Source organism: Hyaena hyaena, unplaced genomic scaffold (genome assembly GCF_003009895.1).
Source record: "Hyaena hyaena isolate Hyena2069 unplaced genomic scaffold, ASM300989v1 scaffold_247, whole genome shotgun sequence".
Taxonomy (NCBI): domain Eukaryota; kingdom Metazoa; phylum Chordata; class Mammalia; order Carnivora; family Hyaenidae; genus Hyaena; species Hyaena hyaena.
The window spans coordinates 1019127-1036076 of NW_024080879.1; the positions used below are offsets into that span (position 1 = coordinate 1019127).

Consider the following 16950-nt stretch of genomic DNA (forward strand, 5'->3'; position numbering starts at 1 on the left):
GAAACTGGTAGGTAAATTTTTTTGATTATATCTCAGCATTTAAATGTATCCATAAAGTCTGCTCTTTACTGAGTCCCTGAGAAATAGAAGGTGTAAAGTCTAAATAACAAAAAATTTGAGGAATTTTAAATTTATTTTTATTTTAAATTAAGTTCCATAAAGGCCCATTCATTGTGAAGTAGAGCTTTGGTTCTTTAAACAGCTCATATAAAAAGTCTGAATTTCAGTATTATCTACTTTTCAGATCACATTCACCACATAACTGCATTTATTTAGGTTACTTGGCACATTACAAACTCTTCGGAAAAAGAGCTAATACGTCAATTCAATTTAGCATTTACTCTCTTCTTGCTATATGCAAGGCAATATATTAGGCACAGTGGAGGATACAAGATGAGAAAATATCTGTTCTTAGTCATTGCAGACCCATATTCTATTGGGGAATGTAAAAAGAACTTCTTTCTAGTTGGGGAGGTGAGAGAAATAATTTTATGCGTTAAAGAAAGAAAGGCATTCATATGAAGAGGTGATGGGAACATCACTGGCATAAGCAAAAGCACAGAGTTGTGAAAGGGTCAGATTTTCAGAATAGTGACAAACAAGTTATTTGGGAATCAAGGGACAAGTAGACTGGGGTCACATCATAAGAGGCATTAAATATATTTTCAAGGAATTTGTAAATTGCTCTGAAGATAAGGAAATCATTGAAGATATGAGACACAAGTGAAATGATTAGAACTGTCATTTGGGACGATTACTCTGAAGTCTAGGGGCGTCTGGGTGGCTCAGTCAGTTAAACGTCTGACCTCAGCTCAGATCATGATCTCACGGTTTGTTGATTCAAGCCCCGAGGCAAGTTCTGTGGCGGCAGCTCAGAGCCTGGAGCCTGTTTCGGATTCTGTGTCTCCCTCTCTCTCTGCCCCTCCCCCACTCATGCTCTGTCTCTCTCTCTGTCTCAAAAATAAAACTATAAAAAAATGAGAAAGTCTACATGCTAGTTCATAGAATGGGAGAGATAGTGGAGGCATAAGATAGGAAGTTTAAAGAATCATCTTGATAAACTATAGCAGGGGCTTGAGTTACAATCAGGGCTCCCACTTCCTGGAAACACTGAAAAACATTGAGAATAATAACAAAAGATGCAATAGATTCCACTGACAAAACCATAACAAGAGCAAGGAAGAAGCAGATTCAATGTTGAATATGAGTCCAGGGGACTGGAAAGATAGTAGTGCCAATAATATAAATAAGATCCATGATAGATAGGCATAAAACGTATTTGATTTTGAGTTAGAGGTACAAAGAAATAATTTAAACAAGAGTGCTCAGAAAACAATTGAAAATGTGAATCACAGGTCAGAAGACTAGTTGAGTCAAAAGCTAAAGATTAATGAATCATCAACATGGAATTGAAATTTAAAGTCAGGTGAAACTAAAAGATGGGAAGAGAACATCTAAGCAATGCCTTTAGATATATTTGCATTTGGGTGCCTGAAAAACAGCTAAAGTCACTGAAAGAAAGGTTAGAAAGCTGGGTAATCTCTAAGGGAAGTTTCCAAAGAGGAGGTTACACAAAACAAACTTTTGATCTTCCCCCTACTTCTCCTTCATTCTTCCTCATCTCCTCTGGTACCTTCCTGCACTCAAGGCAGAAATTTGGGACTCTCTGTATTTTCTCCTGTCTCCAAATATATCATTAAGTTATCCAGATTCTATTTGAAAATGTATTGTGAATGAACCTGCTTGTTTTCCTAGCCACTGTCATCATTGTAGTCCAATTAATTATTAGTTTTAAACCAGACTGTATGCAATGGCATGTTTAATGGTCTTCCTGTTTTCGTTTTTGTCCACCTGTAATCTATTAAGCATGGGTGATCTTATATACATGCAAATTCAGTGTTAATCTCCAGCTTCAGTTCCTTCTATAGGTTTCTATACAGTTAAGATGAAATCCCAAATCTTTAACATGGCCTTTATAATCTTTGCAATGCTTATCACTTCACTCTAACTGCTTGCTACTTTCTCCTCTCTGACCATTTTTCAGCCACATTTGTTGTTCTTGACTATCTTAAACTCTTTTCCATTTTAGAGCTTTTCCTTTGCTCTTCACTCCATCTGAAACATTTTTTTCTTACTGTTTACCTGCCCACTCTCACCATTGGTATTCAATATATTACTGAAAATCCTAGCCAGAACAATTAGGCAAAAAGAAGAAATAAAAGGCATCCAAAGCAGTAAAAAAATATATAATTTACTTGATATCATATGTAGAAAATACTAAAGAACACACACACAAAAATTGTTAGAATTAACCAACAAGTTCAGTAAAGTGTCAGGATACAAAATCAACATAAAAAAATCACTTGTGTTTCTACACACTATACAATAAACTATTTGAGAAAGAAATTAAGTGGGGTGTCTGGGTGTCTCAGTAGGTTGAGCATCTGACTCTTGATTTTGGCTCAGATCATGAACCCAGGGTTGTGGAATTGAGCCCCATGTCTGGCTCTGCACTGAACATGGAACCTGCATGGGATTCTGTCTCTCTCTCTCTCTTTCTCTCTCTCTTTGTTTCTCTCTCCCTCTTCCCCTCTCCTCCACTCACACATTCTCTGTCTCTAAAATAAAAAAAAAAAGAAAGAAAGAAAGAAATTAAGAGAATGATCCCATTTACAATAACAACAAAAAGAATAAAATACCTTGGAGCAAATATAACCAAAGTGACAAAAGGCTTATACGCTGAAAGCTCCTAAACATGGATCAAAAAAATTAAAGTAGGTATAAATAAATAGAAAGACATAATATGTTCATGGATTGGAAGAATTAATACTGTTAAAATATCCATATTACCTACAGTGACCTACAGATTCAATTCAATCTCTATTAAAATTCCACTGACATTTTTTGATAGATACCAATGTCAACAATCCTAAAATTCATTTGAAACCACAAAAGATCCCAAATAGCCAAAACAATTTTAAGCAAAAACTACGTTGGAGGCCTCATGTTTCTTGATTTTGAAATATACTACAAATGTACAGTAACCAAAGCAGTATGGTAGTATAAAAACAGACATATAGACCAACAGAACAAAATAGAGAGCCCAGAAATAACCCCATGCATATATGATTATCTGATCTTTGATAAAGGTGTCAGGAATACACAATGAGGGTAAGATAGTCTCATGTGGAATTGGGAAAACAGAATATCCACATGCAAAAAAAAAAAAAAAAGTGAAATTGAACCTTTATGTTGTACCATACAAAAAAAATTAACTGAAAATGGGTTAGACTTAAACATAAGACCTGCAGCTGTAAAACTCCTAGTAGAAAATATAGAGGAAAAGCAATGGTCTTGGTGATTTCTTTGACATGGCAAAAAAAACCACAAGGCAAAAAAAAAAAAAAGCAAAAATTGACAAATGGGACTACATCAAATGAAAAAGCTTTTGCATAACAAAGGAAACAAAATGAAATGGAAATCTATAAACAGGGCGAAAGTGTTTGCAAACCATATATCTGATAAAGAGTTCATACCCAAAAGGTATAGAGAACTTCTACAGCTCAATGTCAAAAAATTCAAATAATCTGAGTAAAAAATGGGCAAAGGAACTGATTAGACACTTCTCTAAAGTAAACATAGAAAAAGTCCAAACTCATCAAGTTCTTTACATTACATATGTACAGCTTTTGTGGGTCAATTGTACCTCAAAGTTTTGTTTTTTTTAAAGAGACATACTGGGTTATTTTAGGAGGATCCAACCCCTATTGTAATCAATAGGAGTTGAAAACAAAAATACAGAGAAAATGAAGGAGAGAAAATTCTATTTTAAAAATAGAAGAAAATTTCTCTGATTGAGAGAACAATGAGAATACCTGGTGAATAGTGCAGTAGTTAAAAACAGCTTTACCAGGGCACAATAACATGGCATCTTGGAATATCCCTGAAAGAACACCCCACTTAGGAAAAGAGGTCATAAACACAGGAAAGGGCATCAGAAGGGCACCAGGCCTGTCAACAGTTGTTCAAGTGTGTGAATTACAATCAGAGCAATAGCTTTAAAAACCTGAAGAAGGGCGCCTGGGTGGCTCAGTCAGTTGGACAGCCGACTCTTGATTTTGGTTCAGGTCATGATCTCAAAGTTCGTAGTTTCCAACCTCATGTCTGGCTCTGTGCTGACAGTGTGGAGCCTGCTTGGATTTTCTCCCTGTTACTCTCTCTCCCCTCGCTGCCTCTCTCTCTTTCTCAAAATACATAAATAAAGTTTAAAAATTTTTAAGAAAATAAAATTCTGAAGAAAAATTATTTTGAGCCTACAAATCAAGGGTAAAAAAGAAGGCTTTCCAGCCATATAAATTCTTGGAAAACTTACTTCCCATGTACCCTTTCATAGGAAGCTGCTGAAGGATAAATGGTAATGAAGAGGAAGTAAATCAAGAAAGAAGAAGAGGTAATTAGAAATCATACAAGAAAGAGCACCATGCAGCTGTTCTTCAGGGCCAGAGTCAAGACAGAACGGGGACATAGAAGTCTGTGAGAAGATTACCTGAGGAAAAGGAGCCTTAGGTATATTATCTTATATGTTTTTAGCACTGGGACAAAGTTAGTGATGGCATGATGAAATTGCCAGAGCAGTTTGAGAATGAAAAGACAAACAATTTTTGGGTGCCTGGGTAACTCAGTCTGACTGATGTGTGTCTGACTTCAGCTCAGGTCATGATCTCGAAGTTCCTGAGTGCAAGCCCTGCATTGGGCTCTGTGCTGATAGCTTGAAGCCTGGACCCTGTCCAGCCTGTTTAAAAAAACAAATAATTAAAAAAATATTTTCAATGGTTTTTATTTTATTTTTGAGAGACAGAGAGACAGAGCATGAGCAGGGGAAGGGCAGACAGAGAGGGGGACACAAGATCTGAAGCAGGCTCCAGGCTCTGAGCTGTCAGCATAGAGCCCCATGTAGGGCCTGACTCATGAGCCGCAAGATCATGACCTGAGCTGAAGTTGGACACTTAACCGACTGAGCCACCCAGCTGCCCCTCACATACTTTTTAAGTACAGAAAATAAATGTTTATATAAGACAATTTAATTCTTTGACTTTGCCACGAGGGGTGTGTGTGTGTGTGTGTGTGTGTGTAACACTGATTGCTGATTTAAATAAAAATATTTCTATAATCATATTATTTAGCAATATTAACTTAGACAAACAACTCCTAAAGATCTGAAAATGATTTGCCTCTGGGAACCCTGACTGAATGATGGAAAAAGCCAGAGCCTGAGACTGATACTTACTATTATAAGAAGACTTTCAGCATTCTTTGTTTCCTAACCTACATGTTTCCCTGAATCAAAGATGAATCCAGCTATAAGAAGAAACACTTTTTTCTGTATTACTGAGACAGGAAAAAAATGCTGCCAGCCCATTATAATACGTAACTCAATTTCAGAGATGAATTTATACATATATATGGTGTTGCCATGTACTGAATTATGTTCCTTCAAAACTCATTTACTGAACTCCTAACCTCCCATGTGACTAGTCGAAGACAGGTTTTTAGAGAGGCAGTTAAGGTTAAAAGAAGTCATAAAGGTGAGGCCCTAATCAAACAGGACTAGTGTCCTTAGAAGAAAAGGAAAAGACACAATGTCTGTGCTATAGAGGAAAGAAGCCAAGAAAAGAGGCCTCAGGAAAAACTAAATCTTCCTACACCTTGACTTTGGACTTTTACCATCCAGAATTGTGAGAAAAAAATTTCTGTTATTTAAGCTACTTAGTCTATGGTATTTTGTTATGGCAGCTATAGCAAACTAATGCATGTTATGTTCAAGCATTACATAAAAATTAAGCTGTTCAAATTGCACAAATTATATTGTCCATGATAATCATATGAACTGTAAAGGAAGTGTTGAGGTAGGTTAAGAATAAGTTTGCAAACTTTCTTTTTTTAGAATTTGAATTCTCTGAGAATCTTCTTTTTTTTTTCTCTGAGAATCTTCTATGATGCCCTTCATCCTAACCAATTTAGGGTATTCTAGATCAAAAACATCATGTCTGCCCCCTAAATACCCCTTTTTGGTTATCTCCTTGTACTATGTAAAAAAGATTATATTTTATTTGGAAAAGTTTATAGCTTTAGAGGCAATAGTTTAGACAAGATATCAACAATTTTTTTCTGTAAAGGCCTAATAATAAACATTTTAGATTTTGTGAGACAAAGGGCAAAAATTTGAAGATACATAAGTAATTATGCAATAAGAGATAGAATATGCTTCTACAGTTTTCTATTGATAAAATTCAAAATAATAATTCTTTTGGGGAGGTGATGGAATTTCACTTAATTGGTGTTTAGTTATTGTTTCTTGGGGTGCCTGGTGGCTTGCTTAGTTAATTAAGCATCTGCCTCTTGGTTGCAGCTCAGGGCATGATTTCATGGTTTGTGAGTTTGAGCCCCGCATCAGGCTCTGTGCTGACAGAGTGAAACCTGCTTGGGATTCTCTCTCCCTCTCTCTCTGACCCTTCCATGCTCTCTCTCTCTCTCTCTCTCTCTCTCTCAATGTTATTGTTTCTTATTATCAGATCAATAGCAAAGGTTCATCTGTGAAAATAATTCTTAGTTTTCAGGCAGTGTAAAAACGAATGCTGGGCTAGATTTGGCCCTGGATTAGTCATCAGCTTTCATTGCCTCCTCGGACCTGATGAGAAATTGGGGCAGTTTTTCCTGGGCTCCTGCTGCCTGTATGTGGAGCCTGGCAGAGCAATCTTTTGGTCTTTCTCTGTCCTTGATACTCAAAGAGTAGTCTCTGACCAGAACACAGGTATCACTTGGGAACTTGCTAGACACACAGCACCTCAAGCTCTGCCCCAGAAGGACTGAATCAGATCTGTGTTTAAATAAGAACCCTCAGAGATGTCAGTACACGTTAAATTTTGAGAAGTAGCACTCTAGTATAAAGCACTATGTAGCAAAATCCAATGAGAGACGACTCTTCAGACAATTTTGAGCAAAACACAAATATTTAACTCATTTACCCAGATATTTTAGGACAAAACATATTTTAACCTGAAGGATCTAGATAACTACATTTGTTTTTTATTTGCCACTGCTCTCTGAAGCTAGTGAAAAATGGCTTTCTTAAAATTCAAAACAAAGTTTGATTCCAACCTAAATTTAATCCATTCCATTTTTATTCTTAACTTCTATGAGATCATAACTCGTCTGAAGCAGAGTGCAGTTTATCAGAATGTACACTACACATTTTAAACTTCTAGCAGATCTGTATTTATAAGATAAAGCACATGGTTCCAAAGGAGATATTATATTCAGATAAATAATGTAGGTTTTAATATCGGCTGTGTGGTTGTAGACAGGCCCATAAGAGTCTTGAAGCTCTTCTAGCTTATTCTATTATCTTGCCATGTAATAATTTTCCAAATTAAAAGAGCCTAAGTGTCCATCAACAGATGAATGGATCAAGAAGATGTGGTTTATCTATACCATGGAATACTACATGGCAATGAGAAACCATGAAATCTGGCCATGTGTAGCAACATGGATGGACCTTGAGGGTGTTATGCTGAGTGAAATAAGTCAGGCAGAGAAGGACAAATACCATATGTTTGCACATATAGGAGGATTAGGAGGAACTTGACGGAGGAACAAGGGGGAGAAGAAGGGCGGAAATGGTGGGGGAAAGGGAGAGAGGAAACCATGAGAGACTCTTGAATGCTGACAAAAACTGAGGACTGATGGATGTGGGGGGGAGGGGGGGATGGGCATGGAGGAGGGCACTTGTGGGGATGAGCACTGAGTGTTATGTGGAAACTAATTTGACAATAAACTATTTGTAAAAAAGAAAAATAATAATAATAATAATTTTCCAAATTAGACAACAATGAAATAAAATCAGAATTTATTCAAACACTGACATTTCACAGTGAAGCAAAATTTAATACTAAAAATTAGATACGTTAAGTTTCTTCTGTTATTGTTTAATTCACTGACTGAGAAAACTATGGGTGGTGTTTTTTTTTTTTTTTTTTTTTATGGGTAGCCTGATGTATGAGTCTCTGATATGTACCACAACTGTGAGTAAGAAATTCTATTGAGCCATGACCCATGATTTTGGCAAATTCCCAGAATAGGAAATGTGCTCATGAAAGGACATACTGATGTCCATAAACCACTCTCACAGAAACAGCTATAATTTTATTGTCATATGTACCTGCTGTCTTCGCAGAAGATATTACTTACCCCCTCTAAGAATGGCATGGGTATGGGCTGTGATTCTTTTTTTGAAAAAAATGCATCAGTTCTAAAACTATAAAAACAAAAAAGTGGTTTTGCTAAAACAAATGTAGTTTCAATGACAGTGATTGGACTTCTGACTCAAGTTTTAATTTATCTAGCACTTTGGCCTCAATCAGAAAAGATTGAGAATTATTAGAACAAACAGAGTCGTTGCTTATGTAAAAAGTGACCCAAACCTTGGCTGTCCCTGTATCATCAAGGCTTGGAGTTAAAATTTGAATTTTCAAGTTTTTATTTTAAGGAGGAAGGTCTGGGAGATATTTGAATATACTTCATCCACATTTCAAATTAAATGTTATTTAAAAGCCAAGATAATTGCTACCTACTGTGTCGTGCACTTCTGCTTTATGTAAGACTTAATAACCATCTTAATTAGGCTAATTTTAGTCAGATTAATACTTGTGTATGTCAGCACTAACTACTAAATACCACATTCTGCAGGATTTTAATTAATGCTAAGGAAAGGAAATACTCATAGTGTAAACATTTTGAACTGAAAAAGGCTAAAATGAAGTATGTCCAATTATGACGGAGGATAAATCACAATATCCGTGATTTTAGATTTTAGGTAAATTAAGGTTGACTTTTAAACAGATAAATCTGCTCACATGTCATGTTAGGAAAATACAGTCTTGATAAAGCTGAGAGCACGTCAAGCCTTTGCCTTTCACAGTTCAGGAAGGGTTGGAGATTTTTTATAGTTAGTACTGTGATATACTTTTTGATTTCTTTAGGTGATAAACTCAAGACCGTTGTATCTTGAATCGGAAACCCTTCTTACATTGCATTGTGTATGAGCTAGATCGAGAAAGTAAGTTTATTTTCTTCCTTTATTAAATTTCTAGTTTGACCAACTGAGATTTGCCCATACCTCACCCTTGTCCGGGGCTGTGATGATCCATGTCAAACACAAGGCATCTGGACTCTCTGTCTGCACCATCTGCCTCTTTAAGTATGACAGCCCCTGCAGGGGGAATGACTGGATGTGGAAGAGGGTTGGGGGTCTAAGCAGTACCTGCCCGTTTTAGTGACGAAAGGATTTTTTTTCATTCAGATCATAGCCTTAATTAGAAATAGCACTAAGGATTCCAAATTAACAACGGTAATGTAACTGCTAGAATCTCGCAGTTATTTATAGCTTATAAGCAGAATAACAATAATAATAATAATATTGCAATGGCCTTAGAATTAGAAGACCTGAATTCAATGGCACTTACTTTCTTTGAGACCCTTGATTTATTAAATGGCCGTTTATTATGAGGCTAAATGGGATGTGTATAGGAAGTGCCTAGGTTCAAATTAGGAACTCATAAATATTTGTTCACAATGGATGTACTTATATGCCTCACTCACATTTTCAAGGAACTTGGGTTCAAAGTGAAAGGAAATGTTAATATTACACTAATTCAGTTACGTACATCACCACAAAAAGTGTACCCTAGCTTGTGCTTGTATGCCCTGATAAAACTTGTTAATCTTCCATAATCATAAGCAGAAATATGGAGAACTTCAGCAAACATCTAGTTTTAAAAAATGCATATCATCACACTTTTTTTATACTCCCATAGCAAAATATTATGCAAATAAATGAACAAGTATGTAAATGAACAAATGAATGGAGCCTGGCTTAGAAACAACTGAATTCAGTATTCTGTACTCAAAGGAACATAACTCAGTTTTTTTTTAAATGAGTCTAGTTTGTCCTTTTTCCCCATCCAACAAGTCTGTTACCAATCTTGAAGGGGAATATTTAGTTCACATATATGAGATATGTTAGATAACTCTGCCTAACTTTCCTCCATCCATAAAAAACATATCCCTTTTAAAGAATAGACATGATTAAATATGCAAGAGTAGAGAATTGTTCAAGAGAAATTTGCTCATATTTAAAATGAACTTAAGATATCTTACTTTTAGGAAGGACTTCTAATGTAGGTCGTTTAGCCCTGTTGTATAACATATCTTCCTAAAATGGCCCAATTTTTAAAAAATTAGTAATTAAGCATAACTTAGGAGCCCAGACTGGTTTTACATTATATGAGACAAGACTGCCAAAGTTTTTGGCATGTTGCAATATAAATTTATCCCCATTTTGTCTTGCATTCATTCTATTTTAACAGTGTACTTGCTGAGGGTATGTACAATGTCTTGCTTTTTGTTTTTGTCTTGAAACAATGTTGGGCTTTCACTAAATACTGGTTTTGAAATTTCCACATTGGCAGACCAAAAAGCACTTTTTAAGATTTAAGGATTGCCAAAACCTATTCAGATGTATAGTTTGTCTAAACCTATTACAATAAATAATGTTAAGGTTAGTCTCTTAAGAACTAAATCAAAAAAGGTTATTTGCTAAAGGCCTCTATAGCTGGAGATAACACAATAAACCAAGGTAAATTACGAATCCACCCTGTCATGTGATCTAAAGTGATCTTGTCGATGGCTTTGGTAAATAACAAGAAACACGCTCCCTAAAAGTAACTTCTACAAACAGAAAAACAGCCAAAAGAATAATATCGGATTACTAAAAGGCTGCATGGTCTCCTCTGATCTGTGAAAAGGAAGAATCATGAATAAAAATAGGTTAACCAAGAGAAGAGACTCTTCCAGATGCCTGACCCTGACGATTTCAACGGAGTTATTACTCAAGTAGACACTAAGACATTAGGTTACCATTACATGATATTTCTTAAGCATTTCAACTGCCTTTGCTTTCTGTTTATCCCCACCAATTAGAGCTGTGCCCTACACATGATGACTCCTTACTCGTTCACATTTACAGAACTTTCCCGATGTGTCAGGAGTATGCTTCGGACACTGTTATCATCAGAGTGATTTTGAAAGTCTTCCAGAACAAAGGGACCCCAAATTTATGGAGGCTATGCCCCTCAGTGAACAAAAGAAAGTGAACTAGAGAAGAAGGAAGGCTAAGTGGGTTTTCAAGGTCGCCCACCTCTAGCTTAGCCACAGAGCAGGGGCTGAGACCCAGATCTCCCAGTCTGGGGTGGAGCCTGGTTTTGCTGTCCCAGTCCTGTTTCACGGCGGTGCCTGGGGGACCACAGCGAGGCAGGGGAGAGTGTGATCGAAATGGACTTCAGTTCCTTTTCTCCCACTGCAGTCGGAGTCATTTTATTTTATGGATCTACTGACTGTGTTCTGAATAAGGTGACCTAATTTTTACACTTTAAGAAACGAGAGTGGAGCTTTAGCGTTCTCACCATAACAACAAGAAAGCACCAGTGATGTGAGGTAAAGGATGAGTTAACTAACCTTATCGTGGTAAACACTTTGCAATATATCCATGTATCAAATCGTTACATTGCACCCCTCAAATTTACACAATCTTATATGTCAATTAAGCTGGAAGATCAACAAAGCTGGAAACAAATGTTTAAAAATTATTGCTAGCTACCTTACTATTTGAGTAAGTGCTATGAGAAGCTGTGAGTCACAGTCCTAATCTTTAAGAAGTTTTGCTACTGATTCAGAGGCTAATGCCTCCCAAGTATAGCCAGACATTATCTTGGGGTTTCATTACCTGTGTTAATTTTTTATGCTTGTTTGTTAATTAATTAATTACTTTAATGGTTTATTTTTGAGAGAGAGACAGAGAGAGAGAGAGAGAGAGGGTGAGAGAGCATGAGCATGTGAGGGGCAAAGAGAGAAGGGGTCAGAAGATCCAAAGCAGGATCTGCTTTGTGCTGACACCAGAGAACCCAGTGCAGGGCCGGAACTCATGAACTGTGAGATTATGACCTGAACCAAATTCAAGAGTCGGACACTTACATGACTGAGCCACCCAGGCACCCTTTCTTGTGTTAAGTTTTAAAAAACATAGTCAACACTGATTTAGGAGTAAAGACCGCCTCATGTGGGGAAAGATATAGGCCGCTGGAAGTTTCACCGCGTCTTTGCATCGGCAGTGGCCTCTGAGGAGGCATAAAAGGATGCGAAGAAATTGGGGCACTGATGTCTGCAGAGAGACTTAAGGAGCTGCAGGTTATGACTCTTGCATTCACTTTCCTCCCAGCTTGTCAACATCGGTCTCTACTCCACAACATACAGCTAGCTCAGACCTTAGCAGAGTGTTGTTTGTTTTAAAAAGTTGCAAACAATGCACCTGAGATGGTCCGTTGTACTTACTGATGCATGCCAACAGAAATGATCCATCTCTCTTAGAGGGAAAGAGGCAGGTGCTGAAATACTCCATAAAAGGAGCCAGAATTAGTAGTGGTAGGATGCTGACGACATTCATGACTGCAATTGGTAGGAGAAATCCATCCACATTCAGGTTGGAGTTCATGGTCTGCACATAATATCCTGAAGGAATCTGTATTTGAGGGGAAAAACAGCCAGGCATTAAGAAAGTGGCTTAACTTTGGAGACAGCATCCTGCAGGTGATGTCCTTGCCCCTTACATGTACTCTGTGACAGATGAGCTGGATGTCCCCAGATCTGCAATGTCCCGATTATGAGCTGACAAAAGGCAGTATGAGATCTGTTTAGTCCGTTGATAATACTACTGATTCTTTATGGAGAAATCTTTTGTCCTCCAGCCTAACGTCTTACTTTTCCTATGGAGAGTAAAGGTGGCCCTAATTTTGTGCTTAGGAGGACACATAAGAAATCAAATAACTTATCAAAGATATATATCTTGCATATAAGCAACTGGGCTTTTTCCCCAAACAATAAATCAAAAACCAGTAGCAAGTGTTAAGGATGTTATTTTTACCCTGATGAAAAATACTGAGGGCTAGAAAAAAAAATCCTTCAAGTAGCCTCTAGTTTGGTGGCTAAATAGACAGGAATGATTTTTCCTAAGAAGAGTGGCCCAGGGTAGAAACACAGCACTTCTAGCAGGCTGTCTTTGTGAGCTCGTAGGATTGGCCTCACTTCTAAAATGAGCCAAGTGAGTAGCGTTGGTGGCATAGTGGTGAGCATATCTGCCTTCTAAAATGAGCCAAGTAACACACACAAAAAAAGAGAAAAAATATATACTTGTGTTTACACACTTGTTTTAAACTAAGCGTGTGACACTGGTGGACCACAGAGGGAGCTGCGTGAAAAAGGTCTGTGTAATAAACCAGCAGATAAGAAATGGAAGAACAAACAAAACCTCCCAAAAACCAAAAAGAAAAAGCAAAGAAAACTTCTGCCCCATCCCGAACACTCAGCGTAGTGTCAGGATTTCTTCATCTTTAAAATAACTCTGGGGTTAAGCATTGGACTTGGGCTCAGGTCATGATCTTGTGTAAGCCCCAGGGGAGTTCTGTGCTGGCAGCTCAGAGCCTGGAGCCTGCTTCAGATTCTGTGTCTCCTTCTATTTCTGACAGACTCAAGCTCAAGCTCTGTCTCTGTCTGTCTACCTCTCTTTCAAAAATAAATAAACATTAAACTTAAAAAAAATAACCCTAATATTGAAAGCCTAAGCCTAACTTGGAACCTCTTCATGTATTCCCAACCTCTTGTTAACAAGCACAATGTCACAGGAAAGAGGGCATCTCTTTGCTTTTCTAGCTGTGAATTTTGTTGCAATCACTGATTATCATTCTTAGTGCATAGTATTTCTTTAATTCCCAGTGGAACACAAATCTGCTAAGCGGCTTGGAGAAGAAGTCACCCCCAGTCTAGTTCTTAAGGAATGGATTCTCCAAACCATTTTTCTGCTGGTGCATTCACTACAGAAAGATTTCTGCCTTGTCCCCTATTGGGAGAACAGCCCTGCTCAAATACCTGGATGCTAATTTCCGGTTTGAAACTTTCACCGACTCCTTTTCCTTTATCAATTGCACTATTTGAGAGGGCAGAAGAGACAGAGTCCTAAGTACAGCTGTTAACGAGCCCACCGCTTATAAAATGAGCCTATTGCAACGTTAACTGCCTAAACGCAGGAACCCAGAATGGCCCGTATTTTCAGGGACATTCTTTCAGTCTATCTAAAATTTGTCCCGGTGATAATTTATCTTCCAATCTTTAATTTGACCTTCTGGATTATAAACAAGGATTGCTTTGGTTAAATGCAGATGGCAAGACTGAAGAGAAAAATTAGCTAGGCTGCCCTAGTTTAATAAAATTATTAAGCACGTATTCCCCAATCAGAGGAAAATGAATGATGTTTTTTATTAAAAAAAAAAAAAAAAAAAAAAACAGTGCTGGCAGCAGATCTGCTCCAAGACTGAAAGGCTCGCAGCATAGCTTGGGAGTTTCTGTTACTGATTTCAAATGAGAATTATTGTTAATAGGAATAAAGTTATTATCGGCATGAATCACAGCCACAGAAACCTGTTAACTTAATAATGTGGCGAATGTACTATTAATCTTTAGTGAAGCAATATTAATATATTGCCTAATCTACAAAAAGGCTCCAGTGTCGTGAAAGCTTGAAATCATTTCTGGTTCTGCCTCAAGTTCTGAAATCATCCCCTTTTAAAATTTTAAATACTTTTATTTCATACAGGCCTCTGAGTATTCAGAAATAATTGCTGTCAATAGAGATTCATTTTCACCTTTGAGTGGCCAGTAATGTCAAATGGCAACATCGTCAGCCTTAATATCAACATATTTTAAATGTATGTCTTGGAACTGAAGGTCAATAATGGCTACTAAATTTAAAATATGGAATTCTAGAATGTTTTATTCTTGGCACTTTGATCGCCTTTATGCCGGTGGTTATTTCATCTGAAGGTAAAAATCTAATTTCAGCCTGCCCCATTGGAAGTTTCCTCTGTCTCCCTTGAGAAGTACATTCTAAACTTTTTTGAAAAAATTTTCTGGCATAATATTCCTGTGTATAGTTTTGGAACCTGTAGATCTGTGTCAGGGATTTTTAACCCGGCTGCAAGAGAGGCACTGTTGGGAATAGCAAAGTGTGGTTGTTCGTACCAGCCCTGAGTGGAGATGCCATTTTTAGTAGGGTGACTGTAAGCAAGTCGCAAGATGCTTAATGTCTCTGAGCCTCAGATTTAGCATCATAATATCAGCCATTGCAAACTTGCTATGGGGATTGAATGAGATACTATGATGTCATCTTTTAGGAGCTGTGACACTTATAGGTGATCAATAACGGGGCAGCTGGATTTAGTGAGATTGCTAAAAATTGGCTTATTGAAATATATGGTAATTCATGTCAGATTTAAAAAATTATGGCAGTTTGCAGAAAAGGCTCGAATTTAATAAAAAAAATCAAGTGTCATTGCATTACAAAGATAAATTTGTGCTGATTGCACAGAAGTTTTGAGGCTAGCTGTACAAAATAAAAGGTTTTGTACTTATTAATTTTATCATTTTAAGATGCTGATGATATTAATGATTCTATATATTGGTAATGCTTTTGCTTTTTTGTGCTAGCTACTACCGTGGAGTCAGGAGGAATGTTGAATCCACTAAATCAACCTAGCTTTCATGCATTGATTACAGCAAAGGGTTTTTGGCAAACTTTTTTGCAAAGGGCCAGACAGAAAGTATTTCCACATACCGATTCTGTTGCAACCACTGGACTCCACTGTTTTCATGCATAAGGATGCATAGAATGGCTATGTACCAATAAAACTTTATTTATTCATCCTGAATTTTGAATTTGATAGAATTTTCATGTGTCATAAAACAGTTTTTTCTTCTGATTTTTTTTCAAGCATATAAAAATATAAAAACCATTTTATCTTGCAGGACATGCAAAAAAATAAAATCAAAGCGGCAGGCAGATTTGACCGGCAGGCAGTGTTTGCTGATCCCTGGGTCTATTATAGCGAGCATTATACTAAGAGTCAGCAGGTAGATTTGTTTTTCCTTTCACTGTGGGTAACTGTGTGACTTAACCATCCTTCCAAAATCACTTAATTTTCCTGAGGATCAGTTTCCTCTTCAACAAACGAAGTAGTTGAGTAAGTTAGTCTCTAAGTTCCTTTTCGGCTCTATTGCTCTAAGATTTATGAATATAACTCACATCATTAGCCATTTAAGTTTCGAGTTGTGGGCTAACAGCAAATAGAGTCCCGAAGTTCTTCAAAGGCTTTATAATCACTTATATTTCTTGATAAGTAAGCTAGTCTTTGACCATTATCACATGAAAATTGTTTTTTTATCGCCTATATTTGTAAAATTTACTTTGGACTTGCTGTTTTCTCTTCTCATTTCGCCACAGCATAGGGACTGAATCACCAAGGAACTAAGGGTGGGTGGGGAAAGAATCACTTGCTCATTAGTACATATACTTAAGAGTACAGTGGAGGCGGTACTTCAATCAGTCAAGTTAGCTACATGTTAGTACTGGCTTTTCAAGGCTTAATGAAGGAGGAGGGCAAAACCTTTGGCTAAAAACGATTGAGTAATTGCCCATAGATTTCATATTTCCCTGCATTCTCTTATGCCTTGTGACTATGCACTCTGAAATAGTGTCCACAGTTTCTGAAAGACATTTCTCATTTTACAGGAGAAACAACATACTAGGTTCTCCTCGGGTATGCCTCTGCCCGACCCCACCGTCTCTTCAAACTGGAGCCTGTGATGGGGCGCCTGGGTGGCTTAGTCGGTTAAGCGTCCGACTTTCGCTTAGGTCATGATCTCGCGGTTCGTGGGTTCGAGCCCCGCGTCGGGCTCTGTGCTGACTGCCAGCTTGGAGCCTGGAGCCTGTTTCAGAGTCTGTGTCTCCCT

General features: G+C 37.4%; 1 protein-coding gene across 1 annotated transcript in view; it reads right to left on the reverse strand.

Moving 5' to 3' along the window:
- SLC15A5 (solute carrier family 15 member 5) overlaps positions 1-16950 on the reverse strand; it is a 75901-nt gene that overhangs the window by 36230 nt on the left and 22721 nt on the right. The window contains exon 5 of the mRNA XM_039244649.1: positions 12445-12631. Coding sequence (XP_039100580.1) covers positions 12445-12631 — 187 coding nt within the window. The remainder of the gene's footprint in view (positions 1-12444; positions 12632-16950) is intronic.